This window comes from Leucoraja erinacea, chromosome 1 (assembly GCF_028641065.1).
Source record: "Leucoraja erinacea ecotype New England chromosome 1, Leri_hhj_1, whole genome shotgun sequence".
NCBI classification, from domain to species: domain Eukaryota; kingdom Metazoa; phylum Chordata; class Chondrichthyes; order Rajiformes; family Rajidae; genus Leucoraja; species Leucoraja erinaceus.
The window spans coordinates 107920507-107933015 of NC_073377.1; the positions used below are offsets into that span (position 1 = coordinate 107920507).

The 12509-nt window shown below is 37.8% G+C and overlaps 1 protein-coding gene across 24 annotated transcripts in view; it reads left to right on the forward strand.

The window, feature by feature from the left end:
* The window catches only part of LOC129700367 (calcium/calmodulin-dependent protein kinase type II delta chain), a 269343-nt gene that overhangs the window by 201712 nt on the left and 55122 nt on the right, over window positions 1-12509 (forward strand). For 13 of the 24 annotated variants that reach the window (XM_055640802.1, XM_055640857.1, XM_055640836.1 and 10 more), the window contains exons 12-13: window positions 2914-2956; window positions 7361-7401. In XM_055640802.1, coding sequence (XP_055496777.1) covers window positions 2914-2956; window positions 7361-7401 — 84 coding nt within the window. The remainder of the gene's footprint in view (window positions 1-2913; window positions 2957-7360; window positions 7402-12509) is intronic. The other 11 variants (XM_055640819.1, XM_055640981.1, XM_055640811.1 and 8 more) reach the window with 1 other exon arrangement.

The window sequence follows — 12509 nt, forward strand, 5'->3', positions numbered from 1 at the left end:
TTGTCATTCAGACCTTACGGTCTGAACGAAATTTCGTGCCTGCAGTCATACATACAATAATACAATAATAAACAAGACTAAACACAAATTAACATCCACCACAGTGTATCCTCCAAGCACCTCCTCACTGTGGTGGAGGCAAAAATCTTAGGTTTGCAGTCTCTTCCCTCCTCTTCTCCCTCTGCGCTGAGGCGATTCCCCACCGGGCGATGGCACAAACAGTCCCGCGGCTCACTGAACCCCGCAAACGGGCCGGCTCAAACACCGCGGCCCGGGGTGGTCGAAGCTGCCGCCCTCCAGTTCAGAGGACGCAGCCGCTGGCCCGCGGCTGAACCCCGGTCTCAGGTAACCGCCGCCAGAACGCCGTCCCAGCCACCGGAGCACCGTTCCAGCCCCGAGCCGGATCGCCCTCACGTGAGTGCCGTTCCTCCCTCGAGCTGGGCCGCTCCGACGGGAGTGCCGTTCCTCCCTCGAGCTGGGCCGCTCCGACGGGAGTGCCGTTCCTCCCTCGAGCTGGGCCGCTCCGACGGGAGCGCCATTCCACCCTCGAGCTGTGGAAGCAAACCCTTCGGCCCAATGTGCCCATACTGGCCACATGTCCCATCTACACTAGTCCCATCTGCCTGTGTTTGGCCCATATCCTTCTAAACCTGCCCTATCCATGTACCTATCAAAATGCTTCTTAAACGTTGCAATATTACCTGCCTCAACCAACTCCTCTGGCAGCTCATTCCATGCACCTGCCACCTTTGCACCTGCCACCTGCCACCAAAAAGTGATCCCACAGATGCTTATTAAATCTTTTCCCCACTCACCTTAAACCTATTTCTTCTGGTTCTCGATTCCCCTATTCTGGGCAAGAAACTGCGTCTGCCCAATCTATTCCTCCCCTGATTTTATACACATCTTAAGATCACCCCTCATCCTCCTGCGCTCCAAATAGTCTCAGCCTTCTCAACCTCTCCCTATAGCTCAAGCCCTCTAGGCCTGGCAACGTTCTTGTAAATCTACCTGCCTCAACTACCAACTCTGGCAGCTCGTTCCATATACCGACCAAAAAGTTGCCCGTCAGGTTCCTATTAAATCTTTCCTCGCTCACCTTAAACCTGTGACCCGTGGTTCTTGATTCCCTTACTCTGTACATTTACCCTTTCTATTCCCCTCATGACCTTATGCACCTCTATAACATCACCCCTCATTCTAGTTGGTTCCAAGGAATAAAATCCTGGCCTGCACGACCTCTCCGATAGTGTGTAGCAAGGAACCAAGGCAAGAAGGATGCTGGTTTATTCCAAATATAGTAACAACATGCTAACGTAACTCAGCAGGTCAGGCAGCATCTCTTAACAAAATGAATAGGTTGGAACCCTTCTTCAGACCCGCATGTTCTCCTTGTGGCCATGTATGTTTCCTCCAGTTTGCTCCGGTTTCCTCCCACATTCCAAAGACGTGTGGATTTGTAGGTTATTTGGCCTCTGTAAATAGCCCCTTGTGTGTAGTGGGATAACTAGTGTGAACAGGTGATCATTTGTTGGCAGGAATTTGGTGGGATGCCAATGGTCCACGCTGCATCTCTCAAAACTCTATTTAATCCTTCAGCCTCCTTTATCAGGGGAAAAGGCCGAAGCTTATCCAGTCTTTCTTTATAACTCCAGGCCTCCATTCCAAATATCGTTCCCATGAATCTTTTCTGAATCCTCTCGTACATAATCACTTCCTTCCTGCCACATGGCGAACAAAACTGCACACATAACTCCCAAGTGTGATCTCATCAACAATTGTACAACTGTAACATGATGCCCCAACTCTTGCACTCGGTGCCTCAGCTGTTGAATCCAAGCATACCATCTCCTTCTTCACTATTCTGTTTACTTGTGTCGCCACTTTCAGGGAGATTCGTACTTAATCCTCATGGTTTATCTGTTCAAGATTCCCCAGAATTCTACATTTCCTGGCCAGGTTTAACTTCCCAAATACACTTGCACTTCTGAGATAAATTCTGCCTGCCATTTCTTTGCCAACTCTTCTAGTTCATTTCTATTTTGTTGAAGCCTTTGACAGCCATCTTCATTGTCCACTACATCACCAATTTTGTGGTAATCTGCAAAACTTACTAATTATGACACCTATGTTCTCTAATCATATATGTGTACATGCATGTGTGTATGTATGTGTATATATTTATAAATTATAAAGGACACAGTACCGTCACTGCGGCACATCAGTGATTAAAGATGAAAAGAAGCCCACCATTACCATGCACTGCCTCCTACCACCGCCAATTTTGTATCACATCTGCGATCTCATCCAGGATTCCATGTATTCTAACCATCTGGACTAGCCAACCATGTGGGACCTTGTTAAAGGCCTTAAGAAAGTCCATGCATACAACATCCACCGCCCTGACCTTATAAAGCCTTTTGTTCACCTCCGCAAAAAAACATAATTGACTTTCAAATATGATGTCTCAAAAACAAATCCAAAATCAATTCTTGACCTTCAAACTGCAAATGAATCTGTCCCTCCAAGTATTTTCCAGTATATTTCCCACCACTGACGTCAAACTCACAAGCCTGTACTTCCCTGGCGTCCTTCTTAAAGGCACAACATTAGCTATCTTCCAGTCCTCCTCCATGAGTAGAACTTGTCTTTCCCTTTTTTGTCTAGAAGACCAATCACATGCAAAATTGACTACAGTATTACCTTGAATACACAATAAATATTGCATGATCAAAACTTAGAAGTTTAACCAAATACACATACAGGTACATAACAAAAGAAAGTCAAAATAACAATTTAATAAAATGTACTGCCAGTTGAATAATACCAGAATATTGATAGAAATTTACTTGTATAAATGTAGATTGTTGGTTGTTGTTCCTCATATATATTTTTTTGTTTTAACTCTTTCAGGGTGCGATTCTCACAACAATGTTGGCCACAAGAAACTTCTCAGGTACGGGCGAAAAATTCTAATCTTGTTTGCACACAAGAATTATGCAGAATAAAATCTTAAAATTACATATCCTCATTTAGTCAATATTAGTGGTGGGATAGGAATTCAGCAATTTTAGAATCATTTAGATAGATACAATAATTTGGTATGATATACATACTAAATTGTCATGTAATTTTTCATGTGTCTAAATCAATGGAAATATGACTGGTATAGTAAGAGATATTTATAATATTTAATGTTGAACGAAGAATACATTTTATCAGTCTTTGTCTTATACCAAGTTTGTTTCCTTTAAAAAACATATACATCTTTGTATTGTTTGTTATATAAGGTATTCAAGTACTTGTTAGAATATTTTAATTTTTTTCCAAATGCCTTGTCATAAACCATAGGATTGGATCATCATGATTCTGAAAAAAGATAAATAGTTAATTCAATATTTTAAAATATTTAAGTAAATGTGAGATTTAGTTAATCACAAGAAGCGATAATAAGAAGCTAGCATTAGGATAGTTAACTTCTAAGCGTTTCTAGAAATAAGAGGGAAATTACATATTATTTAAAAAAATGAGTTTAAAGGACCATGAAACCAGAGAATAAACATCAATAACTTGCAAATACTCGTAATCTGAAATGGAAATGGGCTAAGAGGTGGCACCGACATTGAGAGTGAGGTGTAAAAGAAGCACCAGGTAGAGTGGAGCAATCCCTAGAGGCAGCAGCAAGTCTGGCAACACTTGTGGGATCATCAAGAATGAGCTATAAAAAGCGCACCTGAAAGAGTGGAGCAGAGCGAAGGCAATGCAGTCATTTTGTGAAGGGCTGTTGAGATCAAACTGCAGACTTTGGTGAGCATCAAACTTTGGTTGGAGGCTGAGTGATAAGAATGCGAAAGTACATATGCCACTGAGAGTAAGGATCATCACTACTAATCCCCAGAGAATGTGACAGTATCTGCACTTATTGCCAATCCTAATTTCCTTTGCACTGAGTTCCCTGCAGCGACATTTCAGAGGCCAGTCAGGACTCGAGCACATATAGGTCACATAGGTCAGAAGGCCGATTCCTTCCTCCAAAAGACTCCAGAGTAATTTCCTTCTCTACGAGCCTTCACGAGTGTAGCCACAAAAATACTTTTAATTTTTTATACTAACAAGATACTATCCCCGACAAGCTGTTCATACCAGTCCTGTACATTCACTCTCTCCATCACCAATGCAGTGTGTATCATCTCTGAAATGCACTGCAGAAATAAATCAAGAAGGTTGAGACCCACTAAATCTTTTTGCCTTAGACCCATCAAGTGGACCAATATTCAATGTATATTACGATGGAGTCTGCCTCCTGGTGGCATGAACATTGAATTCTCACAATTCTGTTAGCCCTTGTTGTCTCCTCCCCTTCCTAGCTCTCCCTCAGCCCTCAGGCTCCTCCTTTTTCCTTTCTTCCCCCCACCCCCTATTCAGTCTGACCCCGATCCTTATCTCCTTTCCATAATGCTCCTTGAATCTCCGGCATTTTTGTGTATTAATCTGTAGACTATCGTAGAGTTTCTCCGGCATTTTTGAGGGGCATGTATAGTGAATGATTGGTAGTAAAAATTTTTCACCACAACAGCAAAAGCCATTCAGATTCAGATTCATGCTGTTTAATTGTCATTGTCTCACAGTGTACAGTACAAAGAGACAACGGAAAAATCTGCATTTTCGCTTAGGATTAAAAGGTGGATGTAGATTTATCAGAGAGTTGCACTAAATCTTTTTTCCTTCAGAAGGTTGTTTGCAGACCTGGAATACCCTGCTTAATTACATTTAATCTTAATTTTTCACACAACAGCAATGGGGCATTAGGATTAAGGTGAGAATTAAGAGAGGTACTTTTTTCCCTTCAGTAGGTGTTTGCAGACTGGAATACCCTGCATACGTTTAATCTTAATACTTGAAACTGTCAGAGCAAGAAACAAACAAACTGCTGGAGGAACTCAGCAGGTCAGAAAGCATCTGTGGAGGGAATGGATAGACAATGTTTCATGCTTCACACTTCTTCTGACTGATGGAGGAGGGAGAAAGCTGGAAAGAGAGGTGGTTGTGGGTTAAAGTCCGGCCTCTACCATTACCCTCTGTCTCCTATTGCAAAGCCAATTTTGTATCCCACGGACCTTTGGTCCAGGCTCTTATGTGAGATCTTGTTGAAGTAAACCACGTCTACTGCACTGCCCTCATCAATTCACTTTGTTCCCTCTTCAAAAAATGCAATCGAATTGCTCAGACGAGATCTATCTTTGACAAGGATGCTGGCTATCTCCGATTAGTCCCTGCCATTCCAAGTAATTATTAATCCTGTCTCTCACAATTTTGTTCCCAACATCTTGCAATTATTTGGATTTGGATGTCCAAGCATAGGATGTGCAATTTTAAAAAACTTTGATGAAACCACAGCTGAGGTATGGTGTACAGTTCTGGTCACCACAGGATAGGAAGCATATGATCACATGGGAGAGAATGCAGGGGAGATTTGTGGCCTGGGGTAGAATGTTTCAATTATAAAGTGAGACTGAATATGCTGAGTTTGGTGTCCATGGAGTGAAGAGGGATCTGATACTGTACCAAATTATGAGATGCACAAATAGTGATGATTGAAGTAACTGTTCACCACAGCAGCAAAGGGGGCATTTATGTTTAAACTAAAGAGGGTTACCTTTTTTTCCTCCAGAAGATGGTTGCTCTCTGGGTTACACTGCATAAAATTAAAAGTTCCTGATGAATATTTCAATTGCCAGGCCATTGTAGCCTATGAACCAGGTGCTAATAAATGGGATAAATCTAGATGGATACTTAATGGTCAGCATGGATATGACAAGTTGCAGAGCCAATTTCTATGGTGTATCACTCTGACGTAATGATTATTATTCTTCACCCACTTGTTCACATCCCATTAAACCACTGGGTTCATTGTCCCATCTCTAAATTACCCACTGCCTTTCTGGCATGGCAGCATGTGGTCATCCAGGAGCAAGCAGCGCTCTCTAGTTGCTGGAAGATTATACTTTGTGTTGTGGTGCAGCGTCTGATTAAATCTGCAGTTCAGCTTCAGGCTCACATTTTGCAGTCAAGATGGCAAGCACGATTTCACCCAGAGATTAGTGAAAATTTGGAACGTCCAAAAAGTGGTGTCTTTCACAAAATTGTGATTGATATATTTTTGTTCGGTAGTAGTTTCAAACAATATTAATCTGGATTAGAATTCATTAGGATTTTTTAGGATTGGGATTCGGATTTAGGATGTAGAACAGTCATAATATCATTGAATGGCAAAGTTTGTCTGCGGAATGAATGATCAATTCCTGTTCTAAAAACATCATAAATCAGTTATCAGAGTAATTTGTGAGTAAATCTGTAGGTTTGATATAATCAGCAATAAACTTTTGAAGAAGCAAAGAACTATGTGAAGTGTTATGAAGAAACAGAATTTATCTAAATGTAGTTTTCTTGTTTCAGTGATTGGCACTTTAATACATCTCTAGAAGATTGTTGTCCTGAAATTCAGTATTGTGCAGTAATGGCAGCATATTGGCCTCTAATTGGAAGATAAGGTCACTAATTGGAGCTACATTTGGAAGTACATATTGTCATTATTATGTAGCACCTGAAATATTTATAGCCTTCTGAGTTCCATTCTAGCTTTTTTTTTTAAATGCTGCCTTTTTTTGTTTGTTTTGTTTGTTTGTGGTTATCAACCAAAATCTAGGCAAACAAGTCTGTTAAATTGATATATTTTATTTACCAATTTTAAGCAAATACAAAATTCACACAAAAGTTGTATCATACAGTTTATTACAAATGTGATTAATCACTTAAACAATTATCCTTTATCAATTCATTGTTATTTTAGGAGTATTTTTCTTTAAAACTTGCATATAGTCAGTGACAAGAAAACAAATTCCCCATTTCCTTTAAGGTTTTAGATATTTTGTGTCACAAAATGTTGAGACAGAAGTAACCTGATCATAAACCTGTTTGTTTTTGTTCCTACCTTTTTTTCCTATTTCCACTTTATTTGGAATATGTTCTTTGTAAGGTAAGATCTTACACCACTAATCGGGCATTTTTGCATCTTGAAGCAATCACTCTTTCATTGATTAATAACTCGAGCTTGCTATTTGAATTAAAAATTGACTTTTACCTGCCATCGATAAATTTGCTTTGGGTTTTCTCTGCCTATGATTGCTTTCAGCTGCAACAAAATCAGTTTTGACTTGTAGCAGCTCTTTACCTTTCACTAGTGGCTCCGCTGCTGCTCATGTTGCTGCAAGTTAAACAGTACTGGCTTTCCCGAAAAGACAAGTCCTTGTGATTGTTGGACATTATGTAACTGAACATACTGTTTGTTGTCAATTTACAGCAGCAAAGAGTCTGATGAACAAGAAGACAGATGGAGTTAAGGTTAGTTTGAATTTAACCTTGTCACACAGACTAACAAATCATGTTCTTACTTGAAATTTTCTAGTGGGGTTTTCAGTCTTTTTATTACTTGCAGGCTGGTGTGGCTTTCACAGAAATAGCTTCCCATCCTGCACACAAATTATAATTTATTTTTAACCAACTCTTTCCTTGCAGTTAAGACATCACTGAACATCACTAAGCCATTAACTGAATCAAGTTAATCTCTCATGCTGGGTCCACTTGTGGAGATTCACTTTAGAACATCCTCTTCAATTACAAAAATAAAGATCCAGATATAGCTTTAATTATATATCTCCAATGGCTTATTATGGAATAGCCTGTATGACTACATACCTTGGCTAGATATGACACTGACACATCAAATTAACTGGCATGCTTCCACTATGAGATATGAGTTAGATCTGTCACCCGTTTGATCATTTAGTTTCTGCAGTTTCAATTGTCAGAACATTAGCCAATTGTTAAATTGTTAACTATCTGCAAAATTATTATGATCTCAACTAGGATTTTGCACAGGTTGGAAAATAAAGATAAAGTCAGTAATGGAAAGAAAGATTGAAGATATTGAACGCCATCAGGGTTAATCCTGACCTGGATGTTGCACATTGGCCCGAATGCTATATTTGATCAAATTAATTTCTCTAAGTTTTGGTTTGCATAATTATTGAATTGTTCAATAACAAGCACTGTAGTTTAAAATTATACCCCATATAGAAAGTGATTCCTTTTACCGGATCGGAATAATTCATTTGTAAGCTCGTTCAATGACTCTAAGGAAAGTAAGGAAGATAATTTATTTTCTAGGTCAGCTGGGTTTGAAAAGTTTTAAGAATTTTACTGTTCAGCTTCCAGTTCACCAGCTCCATACGCAATGGACAGAACAATGTAAAAATTGAAACACTTTTTTGGCTAGTGTTTCAATCTCATTTCACTTGTGAAACAAGTGAATATACTGTAATTTCAGGTCGTTTCCACAAATGTTTTTGAATCAGAATAGAGCTTGGTTAATAGAACTCATCCACACTTCAATGTTCATAGAGCTTAATTCTTCATATGAGCTCTGGCAATAAACACTGATTGATGAAGACCAGTTAAACATTAATGAACCCCCCTCTGATCTGGAAACAGTTTTAACAATATCTTATGTTATCCAACAAATCTTTGAGGACATATTTGTGGCCAGACATATTTTACATACCTAGTTAATTTTGGGTTACTGATAAGTGTCTACAAAGTGGCTGGGGAAGATGATCAGATCAAGGGAGGTGGGTAAGTAATATTATAAGAGTCAATCACACATTCAATGGATATTAAATGTGATGGATAGGTTGGAGGTTTGCTTACTGTTTTTGACATTTTTTGACAAAAGGTTATCATGGCCACCCAAAGTAGTTCCAAATCTAAATTTATAGCCATTTAATTATTTTGTTGAAAGGGGAGGCACTTCGTTAATTGTAGTAGGGCAACGGCCATCTACACTTCAGTAGAAGTTGCGATCACTATCGTACCTAGCATTGTAAGGCACCGTGCCTATTGATGCTTTCAACAATGATGATGATTTATAATTGTAGCATTTGTTGTGGAAAAGCAAATTTTATAAAGATTATTAGAATTTGCCTAAATCACTCATTCTTAACTGGGAAATTATTACAAGTAAATATCATGAAAACAGCACCAACATTTACCTTGAAAATATCCTTAAAAATTGTACTGTCGTTCATATTGTTCAACTATGTGCATCTCTTAGAACAGCTGATGTATCAACTAAATGTCTTCAAGCCTTTGACGGGTAAAGCTGTACCAGTCAGACAATTTTAACAAAGTTAATATAGAAGCAGAATGGTTTTATGAACCAGCATAAAAAAACTTGTCTTGAAGGAAGTTGTCATTACGTTTTACAGGCTTCAACTTTCCATTCTAATTTTTCTAACCATGTAAAAAATTCCTTCCAGATTTAGGAAGGATTTTAATAATGGACCCATGGGCCAGGTTGAAAGTATAAAGGGCATGGCACTGCAAGGCTCTATTTTCTGTAGGAAGATGGTCTTTATTAAATGTTTTAAGATTACAAAAAAAATTAAGTGGCCCTGTACAAGGAACAACTGTTGTCTTGAGAAAAGTTATCTATCTTCAACACTGACATTGATGCGGCTTAAAAAGGATCGGTTGCATTTTTTGACTTCCCACTTGTTTTAAGACCATGCTTAAGTTGAAAGAAGAAATTTCCATGGTGAGATAATTAACCCTTTACTAAATCCATATTTCTCCATTTTGACTATATGCCATACGTAAATGATTATAAGGAAATACTATTTACATTTCTATAGAGCCCGTGTTCATTCTCTATATCAAGTATGTCTATGGAGTTTTGTGCACTATGCAAACCACTGATCATGACTGTATATAATGTTTTTTTATCTGGGGAAAAAAAACCTACCCAAAGTTTCTTTTTCATTCCATCTGCTTCCTGCATTAGCCAATGTTTAGTTATTTAAGCATGATTTATATACTATTTTCACATTTATGGAATTTGATTATTTAATTATGTTGTACTACTAAGTCTAAGATATGATTGTGATTTTTGTTTTACTAATTTGTGTTTGTTGCAACCCTGCCTTGGTTATTTGAAGTGGAGATTTAATTTCCTTCAATTTAAACATTTAACTGAGAAATAGTTTTGAAGGTTATGTTACTTATTCACAATGGGATGATAGTTTCAAGTCAAAATGTTATTAAGTTTGAGGCAAGATAATAATGAATTCCATATGGAGTATTTCCATGATATTTTGTGATAAATTGTTGGCATAGTTACGTTCTAACTTGCTCAATTTAGGTCTGTGTTCATATTGTGAGCTCAGGATTTTAACTGCAACGCTTCCCTATCAAATCGAGCTTATTAATTTTAACTACACTTTAAGTGTGTTCATTCAATTCGTTTAATCGTATGTACATAAAATACTTTTTTTTAGAATTTACAGTTTTTTATTAATTTTGCTGATAATAGATTATGCATTATATCTCAGAAACTAAGGATTGATTTTTGGTTATTAGTAAAGTATTACTGATAGCTGGTCATATCGCTGTGAAATTATTAAACAAGGAAAGCAGAAGGTAGAAAAAATGCTGGAGAAACCAGCGGGTGAGGCAGCATCTATGGAGCGAAGGAAATGGGTGACGTTTCGGGTCGAGACCCATTTTCAGCCTGATCAGACTGAAGATGGGTCTCGACCCGAAACGTCACCTATTCCTTCGCTCCAAAGATGCTGCCTCACCCGCTGAGTTTCTCCAGCATTTTTGTCTACGTTAGAGGAATAAAAATTGTTTACAAAAATAGCATGACAGGGTTCATTATTTGCAGTTAGTGGAATGTAATATAAAGATCATCATTGAAGTAGCCAGTTGCCTGACCAATCTTTGTGTATGCTTTAGATCCCATTGTCATTTTACAATAACTGTTTTGATTGTTAGATTTAGTAAACTTTGGAAATTATTTAACCAAAATGCTTTACGGTAAAAAGTATAGAAACTTCTAATAAATAAACTGGACTACTTACATTTTTTCTGATAATATTAATGGCAGAAGTATTAGAGCATCGACACAGAAACATTATAATCACAGACACTGTTTTTGCCTTGACAACTCAGAATAATTGTACTTTACATCCCAGAAGGAGGCTGATTGACCAGTTGCATCTGTGTCCATAGATCAAAGAGCACAAAGAGTTCCACTCTTCTTCTTGGTTCTTCTAGCATCTAATGCAATATTTAAAGAAAAAAAACAGTTTTAAATGCCAAGCACTTTGTTTTTTTTTGTTTTTTTTAATTTTTTATTATTTTATACAATTTTTTAACAAAACAGAACAAAACAAAAAAAAAATAAATAAAACCTGAAAAAAACAAAAAGAAAAAAAAAGGAAGGAAAAAAAAAATTATAATTAAAAAAAAAAAATAATAAAACAAAGCCCCCAGACATAACAGTATTGGTACAATCCACATGGTGCTACACAGTCATGCATTGCAAAAGCAGAAGTAAAGGTCACAGGACTACATCACTGCAGATAATATGAAATTATTGGACTTTGAGATGGTTGATAAATGGTCCCCAAACACTTAAAAAGTTGTTTGGTACCTTGGAGTTGTAGAAGCGTATCCTTTCCATCTGTATGATTTATCATTTAATTGAGCCATTTTTCGAAGCAGGGGGGTGTAGATGATTTCCAGTCTGTTAGGATCATTTTCTTGACTGCCACCATCCCAAGCATTAGTGCTTGTTGTTCTTCAGACGTGAAGTACAAAGCAGTCTCTGAGCATCCAAAAAGTGCCAGTTGAAGTAGACACATGAATTCCAATTTGGAGAATTACTCTGTCAAGCAATTGTGTTTTTAAATATTCTTCATGTTAAAGAAATGACACGGGTTAGAAAGGTAGTCTCTCAGAACAAAATAGAGATGGTTCTACCAATCATAATAATCATAATCATAATTATAATCATTTTATTAGCCAAGTATGTTTTGACAAACCAGAGAACATTAACACACACTTTTTAAAATACACTAAAAATAACGAAAAAGATGAAAATACAGACAGACTGTTGGCGAGGCTGCCATTGCTGACAACGCCACCCAGTGGGAAAAAATGGCAAAAGGAAGATAAATGTTAAAAGCAAGTTGATGGTCAGAGCAGATATGGAAGAGACATTTGTGTGAGAATGAAGATTTCAATTTTAGTTAAAGTTGGGTTTTGTAAAGTAATCTGGTAGACAGTAAAACGGTAGACAGAAAAAACTGGCACAAAGTATTGATAGGGGCAGATCATGTTGAATTCTGTTATCAAATTAAAAACTCAGCCATAAGTTGGAATGTGATGAACATTATAAATGGCCTGGCTCAGTGTGAAGTGTTAATGGAGGGGAGCGGCGTTTGTGGTGGGAGTGAAAATTTGTCTCGACAGTGAATCATAGAATCAAAGATTCAAGTTGCAGGAACTGTTGTGCTTGCATGTTAAGCTGTAGCATTGCCAGAGTTAGGTTTGGCTGTAATCATTTGTGTATTATGCAAGATTTCTCAAATGGAGAAAACAACTGTAAA